Source organism: Drosophila yakuba, chromosome X (assembly GCF_016746365.2).
Source record: "Drosophila yakuba strain Tai18E2 chromosome X, Prin_Dyak_Tai18E2_2.1, whole genome shotgun sequence".
NCBI classification, from domain to species: domain Eukaryota; kingdom Metazoa; phylum Arthropoda; class Insecta; order Diptera; family Drosophilidae; genus Drosophila; species Drosophila yakuba.
This window is the reverse complement of record NC_052526.2, coordinates 5169797-5196974: the sequence shown is the minus strand read 5'-3', so window position 1 is coordinate 5196974 and position 27178 is coordinate 5169797. Positions and strand designations below refer to the sequence as shown.

Genomic DNA, 27178 nt, shown 5'->3' with positions numbered 1-27178 from the left:
GGGGCCTGTGGGAAAGGGGGGTTGAGGTAGGGGTTGCAACAGGTGCAACTCGCCGATCGATGAAGTTAACAGTGTTGAAATGAAGGCGAATTAACATTGTACCCTTCCCTGAATGCGGGCTATATTCGTGGGTCATGAGGCTGTGAAACAGCCAGAAAACTTACGAAAATAAACCCTTCAACTTCACTTGGAACGTCTCTCTATTCTCTATAAACTCATAATTTCGATTAAGGCTACACTTTATAAATTTAGAAAGGTGAACAACGCTTGGTCTCGGGTCTTTCGAATACAAAAAGCTATAAAACATATAAAGGACTTCTGTTTGGCGGGACGAAAGAGTATTTGTTGGGGCAACAGTAAAGTAAGCAACGGAGCAACACGAACACTGATTAGGGCGAGATGGTGTGCGTGCCGCCGGCAACCTAATTGGGCTTAATGCAGGTTGAGATGCAATTATGCCGGCCCTGCACCTTTACTTAATGATGACATTCGGCGGCGGCGTCCCTTCCTCAAATGATCCGCAGCGAGTGCTCGACGTGCTCGCCGAGCGCCACCTCAAACACGCTTTTCACGCAGCACACCATCCCCAGGAAGAACACATGCAAGACCTGCGACAGCAGCGTCTGCAGGTTGATCGGCAATCGGCCGGTGATCACCTCCAACAACCAAATGAACCACTCCACCGACAGGACGAAGCTGGTCACCAGGATCCACGGCAACATTGCGTGCGGCGAGATCTGCAGTTCGACGAAACGAAAGAAATCATAAGAGTGTGTATTCAAACTCGCAGTTTGCTAACATTCGTATCTAAAGCCACAGCAAGCGCTAAAACGAAATACGAGTATAACATTTGTCTTCGAGAACTTGTTTTGTGGTAAGCGAGTCCAAGCATTCGTGGTACCCACCGCTATGATTCCGTAAATGAGCATAAGCCACGCAATCATTATAATGCCCGAGCTCACAAGTCGAGCCTTTCGCAGTGCCCAGTGGTCCAGGACATAGAAGTGCCGCTGGCGCCACACGGCCAACTTCGCGCAGGGACAGGACCACACTTGCATCAGCTCATAGCAATTGAAACCGGCTCCAAACAAACTAAAAAGCACCACCAGCCAAAACACAATGGGGAAAGACTCGGCGCGGCACAGACTACAGGATTGGAGCAGGGCTTTAGCTTGGTTCCAGTTAGTCATCGGGCAAAAGTTCCAGATCGAGTACATGTCATAATCGCCGGACAAGTAAAAGGCCCTATGCAATAATGTGCGAATCCGGAAGGTAATATGCTGCATCTCGAACATTTTGGTGTTGGAATTTGGCAAATCTAATTTTGGGATACTGAGAATGATTGGTTTCTGTTTTTGAAAGTCTATTCGCTTGACTTCTTTTTACGTACTTTGTGGGCATCCAAAATGTTGACTGATTCGATTGACGGCTCTCCAAAAGGTAGATGTGGGTCAGTATTTAAAATGATTTCTTTTTCTTTACACACAAAACGATTGCAGGTTATAATTACCAGAGAACATGTGCATTAATAGACGCATTTAAACTCAGGAAGTACTTTTTATGGGTGTCAAAGGTAACCATAACATATTCGAGACCCTGTGTTCATCGTCAACACTTTTCTTTAGTGTGACACATCGGAATCTTTCAGTCTAGCAATCTGGTAGAACTGAAGTCTTCCTTTTTCAAAGCCACTACCTGATGGGATAGTTTCGCCTGATTATATAGTATCAGATGTCTTTCTAAGAACAAAATTTATATATATATATATAAATGTTTAATGGCGCCTACTACTCTCTCCGTTAACTCAGTGGGAATCTGCAGATGAGGTCGAAGGTGAAAGTGCCATAAAAGTGCGTCATTCTGGGCACTGCTATAAAAGTGTATGCGTGATCGTAAAAATACTTTTTGGATAAGCCAAAGACGACGATAATAGGCCCTTTCTAGATGCTATATGTCAACCCTTAACCCCTAACTAACTACCTGTCCGAGTTTTTTGCCTTCTTTTTTTTTTTTTTTTTGGGTGTCTACTCACATATTTGCAGGTGTTTTCCCAACGGGAGATGAATCAGCTTACTGAGTGAGTACAGAATAATTATTATTGCAATGCCCCATACCCACAACCCCTACCCACTACACCTACCCCTATCCCTATCCCCTACACTTCCTCGGAGAGTTTTTGTTAATTACGCGATTCGGACACTGAGAGAATTTAGCAAGTTCAATCCAAACCAATTGATCTAGTCAAAGAAAATAAGCTGTTTCAAATTAAATGTAGGGGAAATGTATTGCTTAGAATTTAGCTGACTTTAAATAATGATTTCACTTCCCAATGGAATTCATATTAGATCAGGGTTTCTTTTGCAGTGTATAGATAGTTTTTTTTACTGTTGCTGTGGGGTGGAAATGACCGGGGTAAAAAGTCTGACTAATTGAAGACCCGAGATCGCCCGCTTTCCGATTCCCCTCCCCTGTGGGATTATTTGTTTAATAAATTTTTCTATTTTCCTGCTTAACATGGCGTGGGCCACCGCATCGCTTACGGTTTTAATGACACTTTGTTTTGGTTGCTTAATTCCGTTTTTTGCCGGCCTTAATTGCCACTATTTCACTATTTTCACTAAGCTGATTCATGCGGGCTAGCTGGTCGACAGAAAACTCTATATGTGCTACTCTCGCAATATTCAACAAATTCAATAATTCGTTGATGGCCCGATGATGTGGACGGTTTCAATTGTTGACTCAAGCGAAACACTTTTCAGGTTTTAAGGTCTCGGGACCCTCGGATTTCCCATTTGTCACGACTCCTGCTGGCCAATTGAATGGTCCGATTCGAACGCTTCTTGGCAGCATGACAAGTGCAATTTGGCCAAGAAACCGTTTCCTGTCGCATGTTGCATTAATAAAAGTGGACGTAAAGTGGGCATAAAGGCTGGGAATTCATCACAGCGTTGAAGGATTCAGGTTCCTGGAAAGCAGATCAAAGGGTCTGTCACTGTCGCTGCCAGGATTCCACTGCCATTTCTACCCGTTGTCTTAGGGATTTGTTCTAGATTTGAACTGCAATTTGTATTCGATTTGCCTGGGAAATTTCTGCCTTTGTGTAGATGGTTTATTGCTAGTAATCAATTAATGGTAAAGTTATTGAAACAGTGAATGGACAATAAATACAAAAGTAGTTCATGCAATCCAAGAATCCAAATCTTTTAATTCTAAAAGAGGTTTGGGGATAGAATACGTTTAATCAATATAATTAAAAACAAAAATAACCATATTGAGAAGCGCATCTGTGTGAAGTTTCTATGGAGAAAAAAACTTTATCCCATCTTCAAACTCATGACCATTAATCATAATGGGATGCCAGCTGTGAAAGCATGGATTTTATATATTGACACCAAACGGATGCACTGCAAATATATGAAATAATCAAATATTTACTTATTTCGTTTATTGGTTCAATGACAAATAAATTATTTTACTTTGCAAGTACTGATTTTTAAAAAAGTTAATGGAATCATGTTTAATTATTTTAGATCATAACTAAACACATATATCCCACATGTTCACGTGATAATTTTCCCCAGTGTAAGCCCATTATATACTGCTCCATGAGGGCGTGGCGTTACCCACAGTCCCGTAGAAATTTCGCCGTGTTCCCAGTGGCTAAATCTTCTTCATTTCCAGTGCCTAGCAACACGCCCAAAAAATTTTCCACCAAGCGAGCAAAAAAGTGTTTTTTTCTTTTTATTTATTTTTTTTTTTCGTTGCAAAATTTGAAGAAAAAGGTGTTGGCGGCATAAGACAGAGAACCGAGGAGGTTGTATTATATTATTATATAGAAGATGGAAACCGTTTGCTGCTATCTATTATTTTTATCGCCTTTTTTGGCCCCCAAAATAGATTTGACCTATTTTCCGCACGTTCCGTCAATTCCCCAATTCCTTTTTCTTCTTTTTGCGCACCGCTTCTACATTTTGATGGTTCATATTAAAATCGTACAGCGCCTTATAATTAAACGAACTCTTTTCTTTGTCAATCAAATTAGGATGCCGATGGGGCATAAGGATTATGGATGGGGCGTTGTATAAACATATGTATACGTTAAGTTGGAGGAAATCCCTTTGGACAGCATATAATTTCTAAACATTAAGACAATGTACTCGAGGCAGTGCCTTTAAAATCAGCTCGTTTCCAAATATTATTTATTTTTATACCATTTTAAAATACAAGCTATCGATTGATATATACATTTTTGTCTTCATTTTTGTGATAACTTTTGAAAGCTATTATTTTTAATTTTTCCTAAAACTGTGATTTTATAAGTTATCAGAAGGGACGGGATATATTTCAGTCGATCCATCGCAGGTCGTACTAAATTCTAGTCGAATAAAATGCGTTGTTTCTTTGGCGGCTTCTATTCTATTTTACTTTTTTGGCGTGCATATATCGCTTGAAGCGGTACAAAAATAGCGCCTACGAACCGAGGGGAAAAATTAGAAATGCGAAATTAAATAGATATAGAACGGATACCATGGGGGGCTATGCGCCCAGATCGTACAATATGCAAACATTAAAACATACGTATAAAAAATAAATAGAAGCCGTCTTGAATAAACACACGGATGCCCGTCACACGCGCTGAAATAGCGCTACAACGGTATTTTTAGCGAAAGCGAAAGATACACGGCCGGCGTAGATGTTGGTATAGATACAGATACAGATACAGATGCGGACACAGACATGGATACGGATACGGACATGGATATAGGCCTGGAATCGAGTTCGAGTTCAAGAGAACATGGATTGGAAACAGGGCCGATCGGATTAGCAAGGTGCTATCTATGTACATGTGTGCGTAATTGCCTGTACAGATGACTATTCTGCAGATGCATATGCAGATACACTAGGGTCACTAGAATGTGTTTCAATTGATCAACTAGAGATGCGCGCGTGAATTTTCCTTTTAGATATTTATTCACATTCTCGTTACAAGCAGTAAATATATTCGTTAATAGAACAATACAAATTAATTAATAAACAATTTTGTTATAATCTTAAATATTTACAAGTGTTCCCTCTCACGAATCCATCGCTAAATGTAAATGGAAAAGAAGTTTGGCATAGAACTTCGTTTATTGCATTTGCCACAAGATACAATTTGTGTATTATACTCATTACGACAACCCCTGACAATCGGCGACAGTTGGATGATTTGAGGGGTGGATGCTAAACGGGCATATCAATCGAGCCATCAATCAATCAAACCGCGCATTTAGCAAAATGTCGTGTGGTGATTTACAACGGGCCGTAAATGTTCTAGTTCAACATATGCGCTGCATTCCAGGAAATTTTTTAGTTTTTTCCTCTCACGCAAGTTAGGGCGATTCCAATCTATATAAACATTTCTTCGCTTCCACAGAAAATGCAATCGACCAACGTCAAATGTTATTCAAATTACCTGGCACTGTATCGATTTATTATTCTTTTGTTTAGCACTTTTCAAATCGGTTCAATGAAAACGGGTCAAGTTAATGTGAATACATTTTAAACACTTTATTTGCCGCCTATGTTCGACTTTCATGCCGAAGTTTAATAAAACAAAATTAAACTCCTGATTCAAAAATTTGCCGTCAAAACCTAACACACAGAATTGCCTGAGAGTTTCACTTTCCTTTTTATTAATGGAAATCGATGGCAGTGTTGGTGGACATATCCATATCAATATCCTGGCTAGTTATCGATCGACTTCCGTATCGGTGGCACAGAAATTAGGCCATATCCCATTACCAAGGCTTAGAATCCGATCCGAACTACCTGAGCTTGATCGCTATTGTTAATTGGGCATGGGATCGGCTTGAGTTGGTGATCTGGGATGTGGGATCTGGAATCTGAATTCTGGGATCTTTGTTGCTGCTGCTGTCATTACACTACTCACGATCGGTTGGCAACAGAGATCCGAAATCGGAAATCTGTGAGATACGCAATTCGACAAAATAAAAAAAGATCGCGTCACGTCGAATGGAAAAGGTTGCCGGGGATTTATGGCTAGTTGAAGTCGGAATGCCCTTGAACGGAGATCTTTTTGTTTTTGGTCTTTGCCTCTGTTGTTTGGAGAGTGTTTGGTGGAAAGGTAAACTGGATGATGTTTGTGTCTGTGTGTGCTCGTGTGCGTATAGATACTTCAGCGCAAGCACAACAGATCCAAAGTATCTTAAGTATATCTGGGTTTTCCTGCAAAATCGTTATCCCATCCATGGTAGGTGGATTATAATTTGTTTCTTAATTCTACAGCAACACACATTTAAATACTACTTATGCACATACGTTTGAAATTATGAAATATATACAAATCATATGAAACTACCACGTCTGCAGCAGCAAAAACGTGTGTTATGTGATCTACACTTAAATAAAATGTATTACCTTGCTAATTATTTGCAGGCGAATATGTTAAGTAGTTGCAACATCATCCCGAACAAAATCGACTAGTCGCGTTCAGGAAGAACCTTTCCAATCGAATTTAATCGAATTCAAAGGTTGATCGGCCAAACAAAGGTGAAGCTTCTTTGTTCTACTTTTCAATGCTTTGTCTTCTACATTTTTATGCGTTCCCCCTGTTTTTTTTTTTTTATACATACATCGTGTTTGATTTTTTATTTGGAGGCATGGTCAAGTTTCTCCCTGTTTAATATTCGAGGAACCATACAGGAAAAAACAATTGTTAATTGGTTATTTAATCTCGATTTGAATACTTATAAAATTTTATTTTATCTGCTTAAGGAGTTTGACGAAATTTAACGTAAAAATTGCTGTGCAAGGCTCGATGGCAATATAATTTAATAATTATAAGTTTACTTAATTGACCAAAGAAAGGTGTTCCGACATGCCTACTTGAGTAGGCAAAAATAACGCTTTCAAGCGCTTAATTTAAGATACAAATCTTTAGGCGTTGCCTATTTTTTCGTTTTGTGTAACAGAAATAAACTTAAATTTCCATGTGGACGAGAGGGGAGGGCGTTTAGTGTGTTTTTTTAGGGGGCGAACATTTGTTAGTTTGTTGCGGCAAAAGCTTCCGCATTTGATAAGCGTTGGACGTCGACTGCGCTGCCAGCGATTTCGTTTCGGTATTTTCTGGCCCGGCAACACCTTTGCCGGCCCCTGCCACCACAACCACCCACCTCCCCACACTTCCCCCGCCCGCTTGGCACCCCTTTGAGTAGCCTTTCTATTCGTTCTGCATAATTTGGAAATTTAGTATTTGCTTTTCTAATTTGATTTCGTGGCTGTGCGCATAAAAAATTCAACCAGCAGAATTAAAAAAAAAACGAAAAAACTTTTTGGCAAGGTCAGTGATAGCGTTACTTGTGCGGTACAGTAGTCGCTGATGATGAAAAACTAAGTAGTGCATTTAATGGTCAATCTTTTAAACAGTGTACTTCCTTACATTTTATCAACTGAGATACAGTTTGGTTAAAAGTTCATGCAAATATTACAGGGTACGCTAAATCCAAGTTGTACTATCCCATTTACGTTCAGCACTCATCACGAGACTTTAAACTACTTTGTACCATGTATACTTTAGATAAGGAATATACCCTATAAAGCGTCGTGGACTCTTTGAATGTGGATTTGTGTGACGCATAGCCAAAACAATTTGCATACATAGCTTTGAGTTTGAGTAAAACGGAAAAAAAAAGGCAAACTGAATTGCCGAGTTTTCACTGTACCTGCCCGTAAGAAATACCCCCCGCTGCTGTCCTAATAAATTTAATTTAATTGATTTCTTTTTTATGGACTCTTCTCCCTTGCGGCGATTGTTAGACATGTATATATGCATTTAAGCAGACCGAAAATTGAGATAGTTCTTGGGGATTTGGTTCATAGTTTCTCATCCGATTCTCTGCCTTCTTTTCTATATTTTATAATACATGTATGTATATTTAATTTCTTTTTCATGGTCGCATGTTGCGCACGCTCCTCGTTCCTCTACGCCCACTGATAGCGCATGGCGCCACTGGCGGGGAGGGATGGCGTCGAAGGGGGGGGGTTTTTGTCAAATACTGATAGTGTGGGGGAAAGTTTCGGCGTAGTTTGGCATTGAATCATGGCCCCTGATAACCACACACAGAGAACTCAGAGCCCAGCAATCACAATGGGATGTCGTCAGGTAGAGAAGTGCCAGAGGCTTCGGCGAAAGGGGGTGGGGGTGAGCTACTAAGAACCCTAAAGATACCCAAAGATTCTTTGCAATTCCCAAGAGATTCGAGAACAATTATGCCGCATGACACTGGCAGAATGTCGCATTACAAGGTAAATACATATAAATGGCGAGCAGACAATTTAATACAGCGGTATTCTTGAAGGTACATCAGAATACTGGGGGAAGTACCGATTGGGTGTAAGCTATCCGCAATCGAAGCACGGCTTTTGTAAGTAAAGAAGATACAACTTGTATCTGAAAAATACTTAAAGAAGAAAAGACGAATCTACTTTTTAATAATTTATTAAATCATTTTTCCATAGTGTGGTTGTTTTAGAAATGTGCACATACTTTTTCCCTAATAAAGAAGACGTGTGGAATCAAGCGAACCAATCGAATCAAGTTGCCCAATTAAATGAGAAGTGATGAAATAATATACGCAATCCATACATCTATGTGGGGCCGTAAATTCAAATATATTCATATGTATATATGTATTTACAAGTGTGTGTGTATGCATGGGGGAGCCGTGATAAATGGATCGATGTACATATCGAATTGTGTTTATTAGACGTAGATCATATTAGGCAATTGTTATCACATTTAAATTGAACCTTTCATATACAATCGATTATTCCTCGCATTCATCATAGTTTGGCAACTCAATCACTGACATATGATTTAATATTGTGTTTGGTAGTTCGCTTTTCAATATCTGAAACATATTGGATACATAGTGCATACCTCGTTGAGTTCGTAGTTCAATTTCCAATCGAACTGTGTTTTCAAAAAAAAAAAAAACATTTTTTTCACGTTTTTTGTAATTTTTGATGATGATTTTTGAATATTGGCCGAAAATTGTTTTTCTGGTTTTTGCGACTATAAATAGCAGTATTTTGATCAGAACGTTCCAAATAGTGGTCCAAATATGGAATGCCATACCTCGTTGAGCTTGTATTTAAATTTCCAATCGAAGGAGTACAAAAATGTAATTCTAATTTCTGACCATTTTTAGCCAAGTTATACCAAAAATATCAATCGTAAATATTGCATTTTTGCTAAAAATTGTGTTAATATTGTTTTTAATAGTTCGCTTTTCAATATCTGAAACATATTGGTGACATAGTGCTTAATTCGAATGCCAGTTGAATTAAAAAGGAAGGGAATACACTTTTTAGTCATATAAATAACGATAATTCATTGATATACTTTAATGATGGTGGCCACTGATCATTTGCTGTTGTGGCTGATAAATCAACCTGTTGGCTTCTGGCCAAGAGCAAAGTTTCGGCGGCGGTCAATTAGCCAGAGTGTCATGTATGCAGTGGGCTAACCTGGCAATTAGGCGGACATCAAATCGGACATATAAATATACTTCCATACTTCCACCCTGGATCGGAACCGGTGGCAGTTATCAAGCGGAAGTCGTTCAATATGCGTATCCCGTGGGTCTGCGCTTCTGACTTTCAACCAACGGCGCGTGTCCATTGCGTAGGTATTAACGCATGAAATTGGCCACCTTTTGATGGGTCGCAGCCCAACCACACGAAATACTGAATCACCGGACAATGCCCACGTGCATTAAAAACTCTTTAGGATAATTTGTCTGGTCACAGGTGTCATTGAATCTCCTGCTCCTTCCGTGCTTCTCCGCTCTGACCACACTAATTGATTGAGTAATGTAAAGATAATCGTGGGTGTGTGCCACCTATATCGAGAGTAGGTAAATTAAATTATGGTTAAGGACTTTGAAAAATATTTAAATGCACTAGCATTTGTGTCTTAGCTGCTGGACGGACGATCGAATTGGAAACTATTTCGCTACTGTTATGCACAGAAAAATATTTGTTTTCAAAAAGCATTAGCTAGAACGCAAATGCGTTAGTCCACCACGGTATATGTATAATTTTAAAAAATCGATTCTCCTACTGCGTTGTTCTGTTGCAAATTTTCCACTATGAATACTGTGGTTCCGAGGGATTTCACGTTATTTTTGTGTTCTGTTTTTGTGTTCTACCTGTGTGCTGGTAAGCAAAATGCGACGCACTTTCGAGCGAAACAAAAGTAATAATAATGCAAAATAAAAGAAAAAACGCTAAAAACTATAGCCAATAGCCTTGAGTTGGCCTGGTCGACTATAAGTTGGCGATAAGTCGCAAAGAGCTGATACGCAACGCAATCAATGGCGCAGCAGTTTCCAGTATTTCAAAGCTTTTCACCTTCGACTTTGGATGGGAATCGGAATCGGGAACTAGAGAGTGGTCCAACCAGATCGCCAATAGATCACAGATAGTCGAATCCACTAATTTGCCAAATTTAATTTGGTTCGATGGAAGATCGGGAACTTTTACCGCCCGCAGTAGGATTGTAAGCTTCTGCACAATTAAGGGCCCTAAGCAATTTAATTCAATATTAAATTAAATCGAATAAATTTGATTGACTTACCGTTGTTTTGCTTTAAATAGTGTAATTATTGAAAATCGCCTCCACAAGCAATTAAGCTATGATATCTTTTTATACAAAGTGTAATTTATTAGTTAGTTAGTTTTTGTCATTAAATGAGGCATGGAATCACTGAACTATTTTCATGGCGAATTGTGTCAAATGCCAGTTTAGCCGGTACCCGCTTAACTTTTTAGCTGTTAACTGTTTGCGAGGTGAGTCGACTGGCCACTTGTTAGCAAAATTCCAACGACAACTAACTACGCCCCTTTCCAGTTTTCAAGTTAGCTGCTGCAATTTACTAGTTACTATCCGTTCATTCATAGAAGTCTCGTAGAATCCAATTTTTTTGAAGTATTTACATTCGCCTTTGAGTTATTAGATATTTAGTTGTATTACTATTACTAATACCAATATAATGTTAAACGCGTCGCATTCTATTAACATTTCAAAGCTAATACTGTATTATTTCGATAATTGTGCTTTTATTTTAAACAATTGCTGGCAGCTGATCAGTCTTATGCAATCTATTGGGAATTTCAGGCATTCTAGGCGATACAAATTGGTTTTCCGCCTACGAAAGTTCCGTTTCTTGGCTGCTAGAGTTCTCAGCAGAGAAATTTGCATTTGCCAAACGTGTTAAAAGTATACAAATATTAGAATCAATGGGGGTCGGACGGCGGTTGTCGGCTGTCGATGGGATTATGTAAATCACAGCTTAGAATTAGTTGAGGTGGCACAGGTTGATTGCGGGGAAAACCCTGGCAGGTGGAAGCACCCAAAGGGGTTTGCTAAATTTTGGCTATTAGGGGTCGGTAATTTTACTATAACGAATACCATCGATTTATCTATTTCCTAAAACTCTTTTTTTTATGATCGCATTCTACACACTTTTATTTAAAGTGTCTAAAGGCTATAATTACGCACAATAAACAAGAGAATGTTTAAATATATTTACATTGGAAATACATTGTTAATAAAACTAGTATTTGTTGTGGCAGCTTATTCCATCCAGATGTCAAACGCAGAGCCAGAAGTTTAGCTTTACACCAACGCCCACATTCTCTTTTTGGGAAACCTCTGTTATGGTGGTGGTGCGATTTGGTGGTGTGATTTGGTAGTGCGGTGGTGCTGCTGTGGGTGCTGTCATCCACATTTTGTGGGGGCAAATAATTTGGCACCAAAACATACAATAAAAATGAAATGAAACGCGCAGCGGAAAGGCCAAAAAGCCGCCGAGTGGTGGCCAAAAGTGGCTCAAGTTGTGGCCATTTCAGGTGGGCTCCGCGCACTGGGAAACACACTTACCAACACAATCGCAAGTTGGGGCCAACGTACGTACAATTTGACCACGCATTTTGATTTTAGCCATGTCTGCGACTACGTCACGTGCACCGCATTTCAATTTGCGATACACCGCCAACAGCAGAAATACACACAAAGTCATTCGAAGAAGGGTTAACGAGTGGTTCAATCTCCCGACTATTAGATACCTGGCAATCCAATTTTCGCCAGTGTTCTATGATTAGATAGAAACTAATCATATTCGTATTATTTAATGATATCTAACTAGACAAGAAAGTGAAGATTATTAAAAGACCAGAAGAGATTCTCTGGAAAGACAACATGATAGATACAAAACACCTCTGTAATCCCGAATAGCAGGGTATGAACCAATTAAATAAAGGAGGAATAATATACAAATGCTATTGTTACTTTGATTTATGAATGAATCAATGAATCGAAGAATAGGAATCGTATTTTATTGTGCAGTCCGAACTCCACACGTAATAGATATAGATAATAGAGAAAGAAACAGAAGCCACAAAATAGTCGTCTAAATAAAGCAGGGATATTGAAATAGAATAGCATTAAATGAAATTAAATTGACAAATTGGCCAGGGCTCGGCCGACTACAGTAAAACCTCTAACTGCCAGACAGCATTTGCTGTGGTAAAGTAAATTATGATCTCTTTCCCCCTTTAAGTCCAACAAATTCATTCCCATTTACTAGTTGAGTACACAGATGGGGTCGCATTCAAAGGTCTGTAGAGTTGAGTTTAAAACTGAAAATATTTGGATTTAAATACTACGTGGGTATTAAGTATTCAGTACTATTCTGAATTTAATAAAGCGCTAAATGGTATTTATTTCTATATACAAATATGATTTTCCTATTGCTATTACTTTCGCCCCAGCTGTGTGGGATCGCATAGATCCAAAACCCAGACAAAACTCGGGAAACCAAGTCACATATAAGGAGCGTCGGCGAACTTAATGATCCGCATAAGTACAGGTCGAAAAAGAAACACAGGCAGCGTAGGTGTTAAATTTGGCCCTCTTCTTTGGCCAATTTTGTTGGTGCTGTTATAATTAAACGAAAGCACCCACAAAAATGTCAGAAAACAGTCATGTGAAGCAGTGCACTGAAAAAATTTAAATAATTTATAAATAAATACAAATTTGTTTAAAAATTGTATTATAATATATATATATTTAAATAAAATTTTTAAGTGTGGTAAAATTACAAATTTATTTAACATTAAAACCAATTGAGATGGACAGTGAGTGCGAAGGGTTAGACCAAGATCGAGTTCGTCAGGGTTGAGTGATCTGGACTCGAGTTGAGGATCGTGTGCATGTGGTACGAAAACTTGGAAACTCGTTACTCGTGAACATCATGAATGAATGAATCAAAAGCAGAATGAGTGAGTGAGTAAATGAATGAAGCCCACATGCAATCGAATGACCGAACAAAAATCCAAGACCAAAACCAAAACGCCGGCCCAACTCTAAAACTCCCGGCCCATTCTTTGTTTGCGTAATTATGTACATTTTATTTGAAGTTTTTTTTTTTCGATTCTTCTCTGTTTTTACCTTATTTTTATTGTCCCATTGACCCAACACCCAAGACAAAAGAACACCGAGAGCAAAATAAAAAGGAAGAAGGCTCCCCAAAACACACGAGTAAATAGGTGTACCCATATTGAGCAGGTGTACGACGCCCTGTAAAGTCGGAAAAGTAATCAAAATAGAGAAGAAATAGAAATTGCTCCCGGAATGGAAGGCCAAAGCAATAATACGAAAATAGCAGATCTAGACACGCATTTGTCTGCGTGCCGAAAATGAAATCACAACACAAAGCCTCGAAACTACAAATCAAAATAAGCAGCATATAAATTAAAAGCAAAAAAAAAAAAAAAACGAAATAAAAATAAAATACAGAGGGAATTAAAGAAAACCCCAAGCTTAGTACACCCTTCCTGACCGAAAGTTTTTTTTACATTTGTATCGTATTTGAAAAACATATTCTACTTCACAAATATACTAACAAAATGGCTAAAAAGGTATTTTAAATCATATTCATATTTGTTAACTACATTAACTTACACATCTAAAGTAAATTACGCTTTGCGTTTTCATTGTTTCATAGTTTATGCAACTGATGTCAGCAATATAGCAATACCCTTTATTTAGGGTATATAGAGAAACAAGTTGCCGCCGCTCGTCTTGGGTTGCCAAGAGGCCTCAAAATGGAAATCAAAATAAACGAATCTGTGGGTGGGCAAAGGGGTTTGGTGGTGGGCTGAGGGGATCTGTGGGGCCCAAAGCCACCTCCCTTCTCCCCTTTATTTCATTGTCTCTCAGCCCGACTTGATAAGGTTCGGATCCGTTGCGATCAATTTACGTAATTCAAAAGCTGCGCTTAGACTTGTAGACTTGGAGTTCGAAGGGGAGCTTTTGAGGGCTAAAAGGGGGCCATGATGAGGGGATGGAGAAGGGAAAGGGGACTACGGAGCATGTGCGTATGGGCGGTAGTAAACGATGATTATGATGATTATGTTGATGATGCGATCATGTGGCATCATGTGTGCGTCTACACATTGTCACAAGTTGATTCCTCGCATTTATGAATGAATTGCCCGGGAGCCAGAGAAATGAGAAATTTAATGAATTTTCCAAATGGGCGCGGCATAAAAGCGGATACTTTGCTACCGTTAGCGAATTCAGATTCAGATTCAGATACAGATACATTGCCATGGATAAACGCCTCAGTTATTGTTGGAGTGATTATTCCATTTTGATGGAATGCCATAGCGAATGCTTAGCTGATTATTCAAAATATACAAATCGATATTAAATTAGTTCACCCGATCAAAAACTATTTCCAAACAGTGCTAATGAAGTGTTGAAAGAAATTAGGAAAATTTGTTATTCTCGGTTGGTTTACTTTCAGTGTTGCGTGGAAATACAGGAAATCTGTTCTGATCCAAATACCTAATGGGCTTGCTTGAGAAAAATTGTAGTACTTAAAAGTTAAGTATATTAAAACCATAAATTCATGTGGTTAAAACTTAGTGATGATCAAAAATAGAAATCAAATCTCTTTGTTTCGCTATAATACACATCATTTATATTATTATTCAATTAATTATACAAATTTAATTATGTTTGATTTCTTATTACAAATTTATGCAAAGTAACATACGCTGAAAGTCAAAATGTAGCCATCGACTTGACCATATAAATTACTTTTCAAAAGAAATGAGCAATATGAAAGCTAAAAGAACCCAGCCTCTGAGATGAGATCACTTCTGATTGATCATCAGCAGCCCGGACAAAGAGATCATATATGAGTAATAGAGATCTAAGATATCGAGAGTTAGGGAAATATGGGTGGGCTAAACGGCCCCAAACTGGCCCACTAATCAACTCCTTTAGTTGGTCTTCGCGATATAAGAATAAGAATACCGAAAACTAACGATTTCGAAGGCGATGGCGTAATAGATCGACGGCGGTTAACTTTTATCGCGTATTGCGTAAGCGTTTTCTTTCCAGTGTGTGTGATAGTAATAAGAGTAATTTATATGTACACCCGTGTGCTGTGTGTTGGTATTACCATATAATTAGATACTCGAGAGTTTCTTGACACTGCGTGGAGCGTGTTACCTCGATGGCAACTTTGAATTTCGAGCCTCGAAATTGTATCGAACAGTTTATCAGCTCTATTAACAGATCTCTCAAGTGCTCGAGCTGGTTTTTTGTATTTCTTTTTTCATTATTATTATTATTATTTTTTTTTTTTTTATTTGCAAACAACGCGAGTTCTGAAGAGAATAAAAAAAAAAAGATACTCGGTTTCTCGGAGCTTTGTTCAAGTGGTTCTTTGCTTGAATGGTTGGTGCCCGAAAAGTAGTTTCCCCCCGAGCCTCTAAGCCATACCGATCCCGCCGCTCCAAAATGGAGCCAAAAACTCTTCATCACCGGAGGGGCTGGCTTCTTGGAAACCCCCCCAACAAGAAGATAACAAGAAGTTAAAAAAAAAAAGTATAAGAACCTAAAAGGTAAAAATAAAACTAATTAAAGTCAGGAACTCAGGCGCAGGATATATAATTGAAATTATTATTTTGGACTTTTTGTATTTCTTAATTTATTATAAACAAAAAGGAAGTTCTCTAGTTTTTTTTTTAAATAATCCCTCTTTTTTTGTTTTTACGTCCAGCCCCCGTGACCATTTAAATCCCTTTGAGCATAATCTAAAAACCGATTCGAAAAACCAAACCAAGCTTGAAGTTCAATTGATCGGAAATCTTGGTGGCTTCTCTAATTCCCAGGGAAACGTTTTTTTCTTTGTTTTTTTTTTTTGTCAAGAAAAAGTGCGTAAATTGCACAGTGGAAGCAGTAGGGGGAAGGAGACAACAGTAAGTGGGAGTGAGCGAGAGGGAAGGCCAGTCAAGTATGTGCAATTTTTTCTGTTTGGGTTTTCGCTGTTCTTTATTTATTTATTTTTTTTTTTCGTTAAACATTTTTTTTGTTTATGGAGGGAGGCAAATTTTGCCAGAAAGGGAAAACCTGAAATGACTGAAGTAAGAGAAAAATAAAAGAAGCAGCAGCCATAAGCAAAGAAACAAAACAAAAAATGCGAAGCGAACAAAAAAAATCTCATATTATTTTGGCCTTCAAAAATTTTTGGCGGGCAATGAACCAACAACAACAGAGAGAGAGAGAGAGAGAGCACGCACATAGCCAGACGGGCAGAAGGAGAGGGGGCTAGTCGGAGGCAGCGGTTTACATACCAATGAAAGAGATAAAAGGGCGCGGGGGTGGGTGGGATGGAATGATATTGGAGGAGGGTGGATGGGGGAGGGAGGCACGGCACATTCCCCGGCATGTGAGTGTGTACACAGAACAAAAATACTTCCCACTTCACGCTGCTGATCAAAAATATAAACAATGTGTTAAGATGCACGTTTTTTGATGCAAAATATTGAATGGTAGTTGTCAGTTGTAGTTTCTCCTTTTGAAAAAAAAATATCTAGTACCTTACTCCCAGTGTAGCTGGAGCAGCTTGCACCCCCACCACGCCCCTTTTTTCGTCTCACCCCTCTACAACAACACATTGCGTGCAGACTTTCAAGTATACAGCAACGCAACAATATCAGAGAAAGAGAAACCGAGAAAAGCCGCCCCTTTTCGCCCCACAGCCCACCACTCCTTCTTTGCCCACCCAGCCCTCACTCGCAAAACACAGGCTTTCGGCACACTGTGCCACCGCAAGAGCACATGGCGGCCAATTCTTTAGGAAGCATTTAGGGCACGCCAGGAAAGAACACGAACACGAAAAGTATTCCATATGTTAAATACAACCATTAGCTAAAAATTTGCACATTTGTAAACCCCATTTTGAGGTGCCTTGCACCACTGTGCCCGTTGGGTGGGGCAGACAGACACAGACATGGCCAAAAGGCTGCCGAGTGGTTCTGGCACTGGTGCGCCAAGGAACTTATGCGATATCCATAAAAGTACAATGTGTGGTAACGAATTGGGGGGCAGACCGGGCGGCCAGGATGCTTGGACAGCAGACAGGGTCGCGAAAGGGGGTGCGGTCAGGGGAGGGGCAGGGGGAGGGGCAGGGGGAGGGGCAGGGGGAGGGGGAGCACCAGAGGCAGACGACGGCGGCTTCGTTTCACACGGTCATGCTTTACATGGTAAGTAAATTTTGAGTGATGCGCTGGAATGAAAAGGAACTCAATAAGTACACTGACGAAATAGGGCATAACTTGTAATGGAATTTATAGGCATTGATTAAGTTAAATAAATTGAAGAATCGTATATATGTATGTACATATATGTTTGATAACGAATGCCTACGTACTGGAGAATGTGTTTACCAATATTATCTTTTAATCGAAACAGGATTTGATATATCAGGGCAACTAGTTTAATTTTGGTCAGTGTATCGCGGTCTCGAAGACAGCAAAAACTACATCATCATCGTCGTCAACAGGGCCATGTCTACGAGTCCATCGCTCATCGTCGGCTCCACTTCACAAACCGTAAAATGTTTAACTTGTGTCTAATTTGTGAATACAAAGTGAAGGAACTCTTCCTGCCGTGCATTTAAAACCCCGACGGTTCCACAAATTCAAGGAGGCAAAGGAGGGCGTGGCAGTTGGAGCAACCTGTTGCCTTAGCTTTGCGACGTACCACCGAGTTGGGCCGTGAAAGATGGATTCCAACCAGAAATAAAGCCTTGCTGTTAATGGAGCCATTGAAGATGTTAATTTTTGGCACTTAATTGCGAGTTCAATTTGCCAATGCAAAATCTTCTGTATCAAATTTAGCTTTGGAGACAAAAGTGGATGCTTTACTTTTGCTTTGGAGACAAAAAATGGATGCTTTAATGCAATACAGATAGTTTTTTTTTATATAGTTTTGTTTTGTTCCAATTGTTTATCCATAAAGGTAATGTAGACCATTTTACGAATTGAATTCGAGTGATATTTTACTTCAAATGAAATAGAGCGGCAACAAACTGGGGAAAAAGAGTTAAGCCCGCAAAAAAAAAAAAAAGAAAAAAAAAACCAAGTAAAGGAATCATCATATAAAAGTCGGGGCACGCTCTGCTGGGCAAATGAACTTAAAATTCCGCTTACGTTTTGCCTGCTTAATAGGATTCCTTTTATTTCTCATTTTTTCGGACTTTCTGCGCCTTCCTTTAAAAACCTGCGAACGTAGAGGAGGTGGAGTGATCACTTCCAGCTCAAACTGTGAACCCAACTCAACGTTTTTTTTGTTTTTGCGTTTGGGGCTTACCTAAGAAATTATTTGGAATTTTCTAGCGATAGCTTTGTCCTCCAAGTTGTTTAAAATTTTTTAAATTACTTCAGAAACATTCAATACGGTTCTTGCCGAAACTTTTTTTATGTATAGCTTTAAGTAGCTGAAACCCAATCACCTTAAGAAAAATAATACAATTCTTTAGAAAGCCACTGGATATGTTTGCAATAGCTTAAGTGCTAATGCTATTATTGTTAATTAAATGAGAAATGTAAAGCTGTTGTTATTGATAATGAAATAGTGTTAACACTCCGTTAAAGTTGTAAGATTGACCTAGTTGCACATTCATGTGTGGTTCACTTTATTTCATTTAATGAGGAAATGAGAAAAAATGTTATTAACGTTTCTATTACCTAACTCTGTTGTTGGATTTTAATGCAACAAGTTTCAATTATATAAATTTAAATTAAATAAACTTAAATTTATTTAGTTTTGGTTTGGTTTCAGCGCGTCAATTTAATGCAGCAATATTGAAGTGACAATCATTGGGCTTCTGCCCAAATATAATTTTCCCATGTGCCAAATTCAAAAATCAAGTGAAATAATTGCCGATCTTTGTTATGTATACCTCTTACACCGCACCAATTTTTTGCTTGATTTTGTTTATATATACATATTTTTTTTTTGCCATCTTATGAGTCGTCAAAAGTCTTTATCAGAGAATTCGGCGATTGTCAAATGGGGCAAAAAATAGAGTCAAATCAAATCAAATGGGCAATTAATCAATCAAAAACGAGAAACTACAACTGCGAACTTTGGAACAATTGTCACTTGATTCGGTGCCTGGCCGAAATTCCAAAAAGAGAGATATGGCCAAAAGCAATTCGATGCGGCCCAAACGAACTTAGGCCCAACAATTAGTTGGCAATTGTAAATGGCTGGCTGCTCACCCCCGAAAAATGTCAGAAAAATACGCATTATTTTCCTGATTGCCAACCGTATCTAAAGCGATATGCGATTGTTGTTTTAGCCACTTTTTTTTTTATAGCGACCTGCTCTCGATCTGAATCTCGATCTCGAACCGAAATTCAGATCAATTTTGAACCGATTTGATCTGAACTGTTGCTAGGCCAACTTAACGGCGCGATTATTAGGCAAATCAAGAAATTTCAATGCATGTGCTTAGCATATTCAACGCGACAGGTTCGATATTTTGTATCTGCTCTTTTGTCGGCACAACTCCATTGAATACGATTTCTAGGGATGATGCCATGTCCAACACTCGATCCGAATTCGTGACTTTATGAGGCACAGATCTAAACAAACCGGTTAAAGAGGGGGTTTCTTTAAAAATTAATGCAGATCATCTTTCTATAAACATATTGAAATATTTTTGATGTACATTTAATTGCATTTATTAAGCATTTGTATATCCAAGAGGGGACAAGCCAAAAGTTAAAATACAGATCGTGTCACGTTATCACCTCTGTTTTGTAGTTCTTTTTTTTGCAGAAAAAAAAAACTTTAATTCAAGTCGATCGTTCGGATTAGATTGAGATTTCATTAATTAGTCGATGTGTTTGAATGCCTGTCGCAGCGATTTCGCCCGATATGCTCACATAGTTGTTGTTGCCAAGGGGTCTTTCGATATTCAGTCTTTAGTCTACAATCTTCAGTCTTCAATCTTCTGGGGATGACTCGATCCACCTGAGCCGTCGCGTCTGACTGTTGTCAAATCAATGCCATTTCAAACATTTCGTATGCAAATGAATCGTTTGAGGCGTCGCATAAATTTTAAGCATAAAATGCCAACTACGAGACGAGCGGAAAGAGGTTTCAAATATTATTAACTGACCGCATAACAGCAGCACGTGCGGCTCAAAAACGAGTTATTTTGTATGTATTTCGGGGGGCTGTCCGGGGGAAATTGGCATTTTGCGTAGGCCAAGAGAAGTAACTCCCAAGATATATGTGCGAAATGTTGCCACAATTCCCATAAAATCCGTCCAGAACACACACAAGAAATAACCAAGTCGTGATAAGGAGCAGGACTGAAAATATGGTAGTCTGCTTGCAACGAGTGCTTCAATACTCTAATGCATAATCAAATGATATCAATATTAAAAAGTTTAAAAATGTCCAAAAACTAGACATTAAATTTTGATACTAAGTAATCTATTAGCAATGCAGATTGGTGGTTGGGGGATTTCAGCTTAATGACTGAACTACTGCGTAACCCCATTTGCAGAGTATGAAAAAAGGGTCTGCGGTCCTCAAAAGTATCGGTCCTAAAAGCTTCCAGCCGCGGCATCATCGTCTTTAAGTTCAAAAGGAAACGCCAGAAAGATATGCGAGGAGTTTCGCGTTTTGTCTTCTTTGTTTTTTTTTTTTTTTTTGGAGCTTTGGCTTTTTAGGGCAACAAGATTTCATTCCATTTTAACTGGAATCAAATTACGAAACCGACGACAATCATGAAGACGATGATGAGGGCTAGCAGCGAGTCGCCAAATAAAAAATTGTGAATGGACCGTATCAAAATGGAGATTGTGGGAAAGGAGTAAATGGCTTAAAAGGTTTTTTTTGTTTTGCTACAAGACTAGAACTAAACTGAAACAAAATCCAGAAGGTTTCGAACATTTGTTCGTATAAGATACTTTAATACTATACATAGATATTCTTGAAATACTAAAAATTCGTTTTATGCAGGACTTTCAGTGCAAAAGTAAACGTTTCTCTGTAATTTGTCAAACCTTTTTTTTGTTTTTTCTCGAGATATTACACAATTTTAAATTCTCGCAACATCTTGGGGCTGGGCCCATTTTTGTGTTAATTTTTCACAAAGTGAAAGTTTCTATTGCTTTGCCAAAAATGAAAAGGAGAAGAAACTTTTTCTCAGCAAGCCCATAATACCTAGCCACGATATTTTGCCGATCATGAAAGAAACAAAAAAAAAATAATAAAAAAGGCTGCGAGCATCTTAGTTATTTCTTTTCCTTTCTTGTTTTGGAGCAGGAAGCGAACTAAGATCGAGTTTTGGGATCTGGCGACCGTCACACAATTTGGCATTGACAACGGTGGCGTCCCCCCTCCCCAACCCGATCTTAAGAAAAAAAAGGGTTAAGAAGGATGGGGGGCGGGGGCCAGCAAGGGGTTAAGGGAAGTGGAATGCCGCGGGCATAAAGTTCACACTCGTAAGTAAATAAATTTAAATGGCGGCACTTCTGTTAATCTTCTTCTTCAGTTTGTATTTATTTTGAATTTTTGTTTTGTGCCTTGGCTTTTATTTTTCTTCTTCTTTTTTTATTTATTTATTTTTTTGTCTCGTGTGCCTTTTTTGTGATTTTTTCCTTGTGGATTTCTGTGAGCTTCACGAAACGTTTTTCATAAGAAATTCAACAGGCATGCTAAAGATTTCGTTTCTTGAGCGAGTTGGGCATTAAGATTTTTATGGTTATTAATTTGCTAAGTAATACGAAGACGTTAAGGAAAGATCGTTGGGGTTGTGCAAAAAAAAAAAATTAAAATGAAAATAAAAATAAAAACCAGGTTGAGACCACAAAGGGTCCCGAAAACGAAAAAATAAAATAAAAATATAATCTGGGAGGCAGTTCTGTGAATGAAGAGCACTTTGCATTGAAAACAAGCATTTTTTCGCTCGAAAACTTCTCGCAGGAATTGTGCCTCATAAATAATCAGGGCTTAAAAATAAGGTTAGCCTTCCAGAGTTTTGAAAGTTTGTTATATTTAGTAAGCAGAGGAACATCTAAAAGCGAATGAACTTTGTCTGTTATTTTACGTATGTACATATGTAGAAATAAGAGACAGACCCTTCGTCTGTCAATCACCTATGTATGTATGTATGTATGTAGTTCATTAGTGCCCAGATGTATTTAAACGACTCTTCACTAAAATGTACCTTTGATAATTCGAATTCCCATACCCAAACAAGTCTAGGGTCTATAATGGAACAAAGTGTGCTAATCCACACGGCCACAAATCAACTTTAAGTGGCTTTCAGCGCAAAGTCTCTCTAATTAAATTCTGAACGCAAATAACTTTCAATTTCCTTCGGGCCACAAAAATATATAAAAAATGTTAGGTATGCGTACAAACATGAGCAAACATACAACATCTGACCATATATGTAATTATAAGGGCTCGCTTGTCGGCTATAATAAATACATAAATAATTAAGTGAAAAAAAAACAGAAACATAGCTTGAGGCCCAAAGTCGAGCCCAAAAATCGAGCCCTTCATTGTCAACCTTCTCTCGTTTGATTAGACCTCCTCGTCTATATATACATATGTATGTATATATGTATGTATATGTATACGTTTATAGGTATATATGTATGTATATACATATGTTCATATAAACCTGACAAATCAAGCTGGCACATGACGATACGATCCCGAGACCCCCAGCGATTCACCATAAAAAGCGATCCAAACGGCCAACTATGTATACACCACCCCGGGCACCCAGATACAACACCTCCCCCCGCATTTTGATCTATGTGTGGGTCGAGTATGTAAATGGGTGTTTTAAATATTTATAAAATTTAATTGCGTTTGTTATGCGTATTTGCCGACTGCCTCCGAATGTTGGACTACCTCAAACACGCACATTTTTTTCATATTCACACTCTGTCTCTTGCCACAGGCGACGAAACTGACGAAAACCAACTCTTATAGGAGGTATTTCTGTTTTTTAATTTCAGAAGGTTATTAACTGAAATATTCACTAATAGTGGACAACAGTTAATGATTATTTTTGTTTAAATGCTATTAAACTGCTCGACAAAGAGAAACTCTTGAAAAACCAATAATATAAATCGAGCTTTATGTAAAAACACATATTTACTTTTATTGAAGTAAACAAAAACTATGACTATATTCAGTTTTTATTGTAGGAAAATCTCAACATATTGACTTAGCAAATTAGCAAAACATTGACCTATGACAACCTTGTCGCCTCCATCGGTGCGTTAGACTTCAGAATGTTGGGCCGAAGAGCGAAACAGAACTTAGATATTCCCCGCGATTCCCGTTTCGATCCATAGCAACCATTCATGGAGCAAGCCAATCTACTCAACAGAAATTTATGTAACTGCGCAGATAGATTGTATTTCTTTTGCCTTTTTGGTTTTGGTTTCGGTTTTTTGAATTTTTTTTTTATTTTTATTTTGGGGAGGTTTTGAACAGCTGAGCACACGAGTGCTTAGAAGCCAGTAACCATTACGCAGTTCCTATTCCTTTTGTTAATTGTAAGTGGCATTTTTAATAGGGGTTTTGTCGTTCTGTTCTTTTAAAGTTGCGATACTCGTGTTTGTGGGCATTGTAATTTCGGCCAGTAATCTGAGGCTGTAAGAGTTTTGATCAGATCTGCTAAATGGCTTTGTAATTTAAAGTTGTGGAAATCAATACCAACTTTTTCTTAATTATATGCATTTATATTAAGGCTTTAGAGGGATGACCGGAATGAGGTAAAACAAGAGAGAACGCTATAGTCGAGTTCCCCGACTATCTGATACCCGTTACTCAGCTAGTGTAAGTGCGAAGGAAAGTTTTTAGCGGTTTGTGGGCGTTAGAGTGGGCGTGGCCAAAAGTTTTTTGGCAAATAGATAGAAATTTACAAGACTAATACAAAAATGAAAAAATATCAAAACATTTTTCAAAAGTGTGGGCGTGGCAGCTTTTGGCGGTTTGTGGGCGTTAGAGTGGGCGTGGCCAAAAGTTTTTTAGCAAATAGATAGAAATTTACAAGACTAATACAAATATGAAAAAATATCGAAACATTTTTCAAAAGTGTGGGCGTGGCAGCTTTGGGCAGTTTGTGGGCGTTAGAGTGGGCGTGGCAACCTGAATCGACAAACTTGCGCTGCGTCTATGTCCCTGGAGTCTGTATACTTAATCTCAACTTTCTAGCTTTTGTAGTTCCTGAGATCTCGACGTTCATACGGACAGACGGACAGACGGACAGACAGACGGACGGACAGACGGACATGGCCAGATCGACTCGGCTACTGATCCTGATCAAGAATATATATACTTTATATGGTCGGAAACGCTTCCTTCTGCCTGTTACATACTTTTCAACGAATCTAGTATACCCTTTTACTCTACGAGTAACGGGTATAAAAAGCTTTTCTTTTTTTTTTTTGCAACTTTAAAAAAAGTTTATTGCAATTATTTGATTATAAAAATGGTTTATTATGGTTACCTGTAATTTATGCAACCCGTAGGCCGTTTGGCGGAGTTATCAGAGATTTTTGGAGAAGATCTCGTCTATCCTAGGAATGAAAAATTGAGTTTGGGCTTTGACAAATCGAGACTTTTTAGATGAACGCGTGTCGCGAATAGAGAAAGACAAATGGGTGTTGCCGAGCAATTTAAAATTCAAATTATTGGTGGCTTTCCCAAATATATAAATAAATATGTATTTAAGACGTTTGGTCGTCTGGGGCCACCGGCTGTTTGGACCCGAAGTTGTAATTGGTTGGAGGGCACGGGATGTATACAGATGACGCCACCAGATTGGCTTTTTCAGGGGCTGGATGTGGATATGTGGGTCTGCGTTTTGGTTTACATTTTAGTTTTCGGTTTTGACGGCGTTTTTGGGGGGCGTGAAAGACAGACACTACGCCTAACGGCTCGATACTCACACGCCGCTTAATTGACTGCCATAATTGCGCCCCGAAATCGTTTTCCAATCATTAGTTGAGCGTTTCTAAGACCATTCGGTTAACTCCTCCTAGGCGAACTGCGTACACCCAAAGAAATGCAGTGCCTTTAAGGTACATATATTATTTTTCACATGAAATGAAGTAGGCATATTAGCCATATATGTACATATGTATGCTTTGTGTGTATTGTAATTTTTCCGGTGTAATTTCTTTGAGTGCACAAGTGGAGTAAGTGTATCTAGTGGGAAATATCGAGAGGACGGCAAAAGTGCCAGGTCGCTAATTGTAGCCGGGGAAATTAGAGCGGTTCGTCTCTAGGATTTGTGTTAATTTCGACTCGCCGCCCAGCTCGATCGGATTTTATTTTACCTTATTTTATTGCAGGTCCCGAGTGCTACCTGAAGGTTTTGGGCGGTTAGGTCTGTTTCGGTACTCTTTGGTCATTAGGCCTAGTTTCCAGATTCGCCGCCGCTGTATCTACAGATACATAGCTACATATGTTTGCCCAGAAATCTATCGGTTTCGGCAAAGCTATTGGTATAGGCAAGGTATCGGTTCGTTCGCACAATGTTTGCTCAAGCAATTCATTAATCATTGATAATTACATTAAATGTAGGCCTACCTGCGCATGCGTCGCCTAATGAACATCATGAACAGTCTGAGCTGAAGTTTTCGGTTAGTTTCTGAACGTTTAGTTTCTAATTTTTGAACTTGTTGCCAGGCCAGCGGACCGGACCGGGTTGTTGTTGTTTTTTTAATTGCCCGTGAATTATAGAAACACGGGACACTCTGTCAGGCCCGGTTTTTCAAAGTTGGAGCGTGTTTTCTGCTACGTGCAGGGGCATTATCAAGTCTGAATCTATTTAAACCCTTTTCTGCGGAAAGCGTTTCGTCCAAAAACTTTTAAACTTAAAAATTTCTTGCCAGACTCAGCGAAGGTAACGCGCAGACTTTGGGCTTGCAGTAAAAATTAAAATTATGCCTTCTTAATTAATTTATAGGTGTTAAATCTGATATTTTTAATTAATAAGAAATACATCAATAAATGTAAAGGAATTTTTTGCTAAAATTCCCTAGTTTAGTACCCTGTATATTACAGCACCACACAGGCGCCACTACCAAATCCGTTTTTAGTCGCAATCCCTGATATTCCGTAGATACATCCACTTGAACTCCGGCCAGACAATAAAGCACTCGAGAAATGAACATGAATTTTGGGCCTGGCCCGCGAATCGGGGCCAAAATGCAATGGTAACGGGCAAAATCCATATGCCGGGGCTCTTCCACTTGGTATTTTCTTTTCTTAGCTTTTATTTTTCCTCCGTATTCTGCCATTGCTGCCGAGGCATGAATCATGCGCTGCGGCTAATGCATTTTCACGAGGCTGGCCAAAGGAAAAACCTGCGCACCGGGCCGAGGCCAAAATCGCAGACGTTGTTGGCCAAATGCGTCGACAACGATGTCTTTAAGCAGCTTTTTAGTGTCTTAAGAGGGGTTTACACAAAACAGGGGGCCATCGAGGAGGGGGGCTATCGAAGAAGTGAGGGGTACGTTGAGGGGGTGGCCAAGGAAAAATCAGTGGCAGCGTAGTTACCCACCAGATGGCGTCATCGTTAGCGTCAACGCCACCGGCCGGCTTAGTCAGACTTTGAACATTGAATCGATATTCGCAGAGGGTATTTTGCCAGAGCTCCGGGGGCATATTATTGCTAAGGTGATTTAAACACCTTTTAAAGTGATTTCAAGACATTTGTGATTTGTGTGGCTCATTGCGAGATTTACTGTTACACAT

General features: G+C 39.0%; 1 protein-coding gene and 1 long non-coding RNA gene across 3 annotated transcripts; both read right to left on the bottom strand.

The window, feature by feature from the left end:
- Window positions 1–182: 182 nt before the first annotated feature.
- Window positions 183–1492, bottom strand: LOC6524322. Of its 2 annotated transcripts, none has more exons than XM_002100144.3 (3): window positions 1391–1492; window positions 906–1318; window positions 183–737 (listed from the first exon to the last, which is right to left on the bottom strand). In XM_002100144.3, the coding sequence occupies exons 2-3, from the start codon at window positions 1293–1295 to the stop codon at window positions 510–512; spliced, it is 618 nt and encodes a 205-aa protein (XP_002100180.1). In that variant the 5' UTR covers window positions 1296–1318; window positions 1391–1492; the 3' UTR covers window positions 183–509. The 2 variants fall into 2 exon arrangements, with proteins under 2 accessions (XP_002100180.1, XP_015045611.1); XM_015190125.2 differs by having other exon boundaries at window positions 906–1332; window positions 1391–1478.
- An 8652-nt stretch (window positions 1493–10144) lies between these two features.
- Window positions 10145–13058, bottom strand: LOC120322046. The gene is made up of 2 exons (XR_005561841.1): window positions 10643–13058; window positions 10145–10589 (listed from the first exon to the last, which is right to left on the bottom strand). It is a non-coding gene; the product is annotated as an uncharacterized LOC120322046 (long non-coding RNA).
- Window positions 13059–27178: the final 14120 nt, after the last annotated feature.

Excerpts from the sequence above, each read along its gene's own strand:
- LOC6524322 (XM_015190125.2), bottom strand. Across the intron at positions 738-905 it reads TCATTTACGGAATCATAGCG|ATCTCGCCGCACGCAATGTT; the intron begins GTGGGTACCACG and ends GTCGAACTGCAG.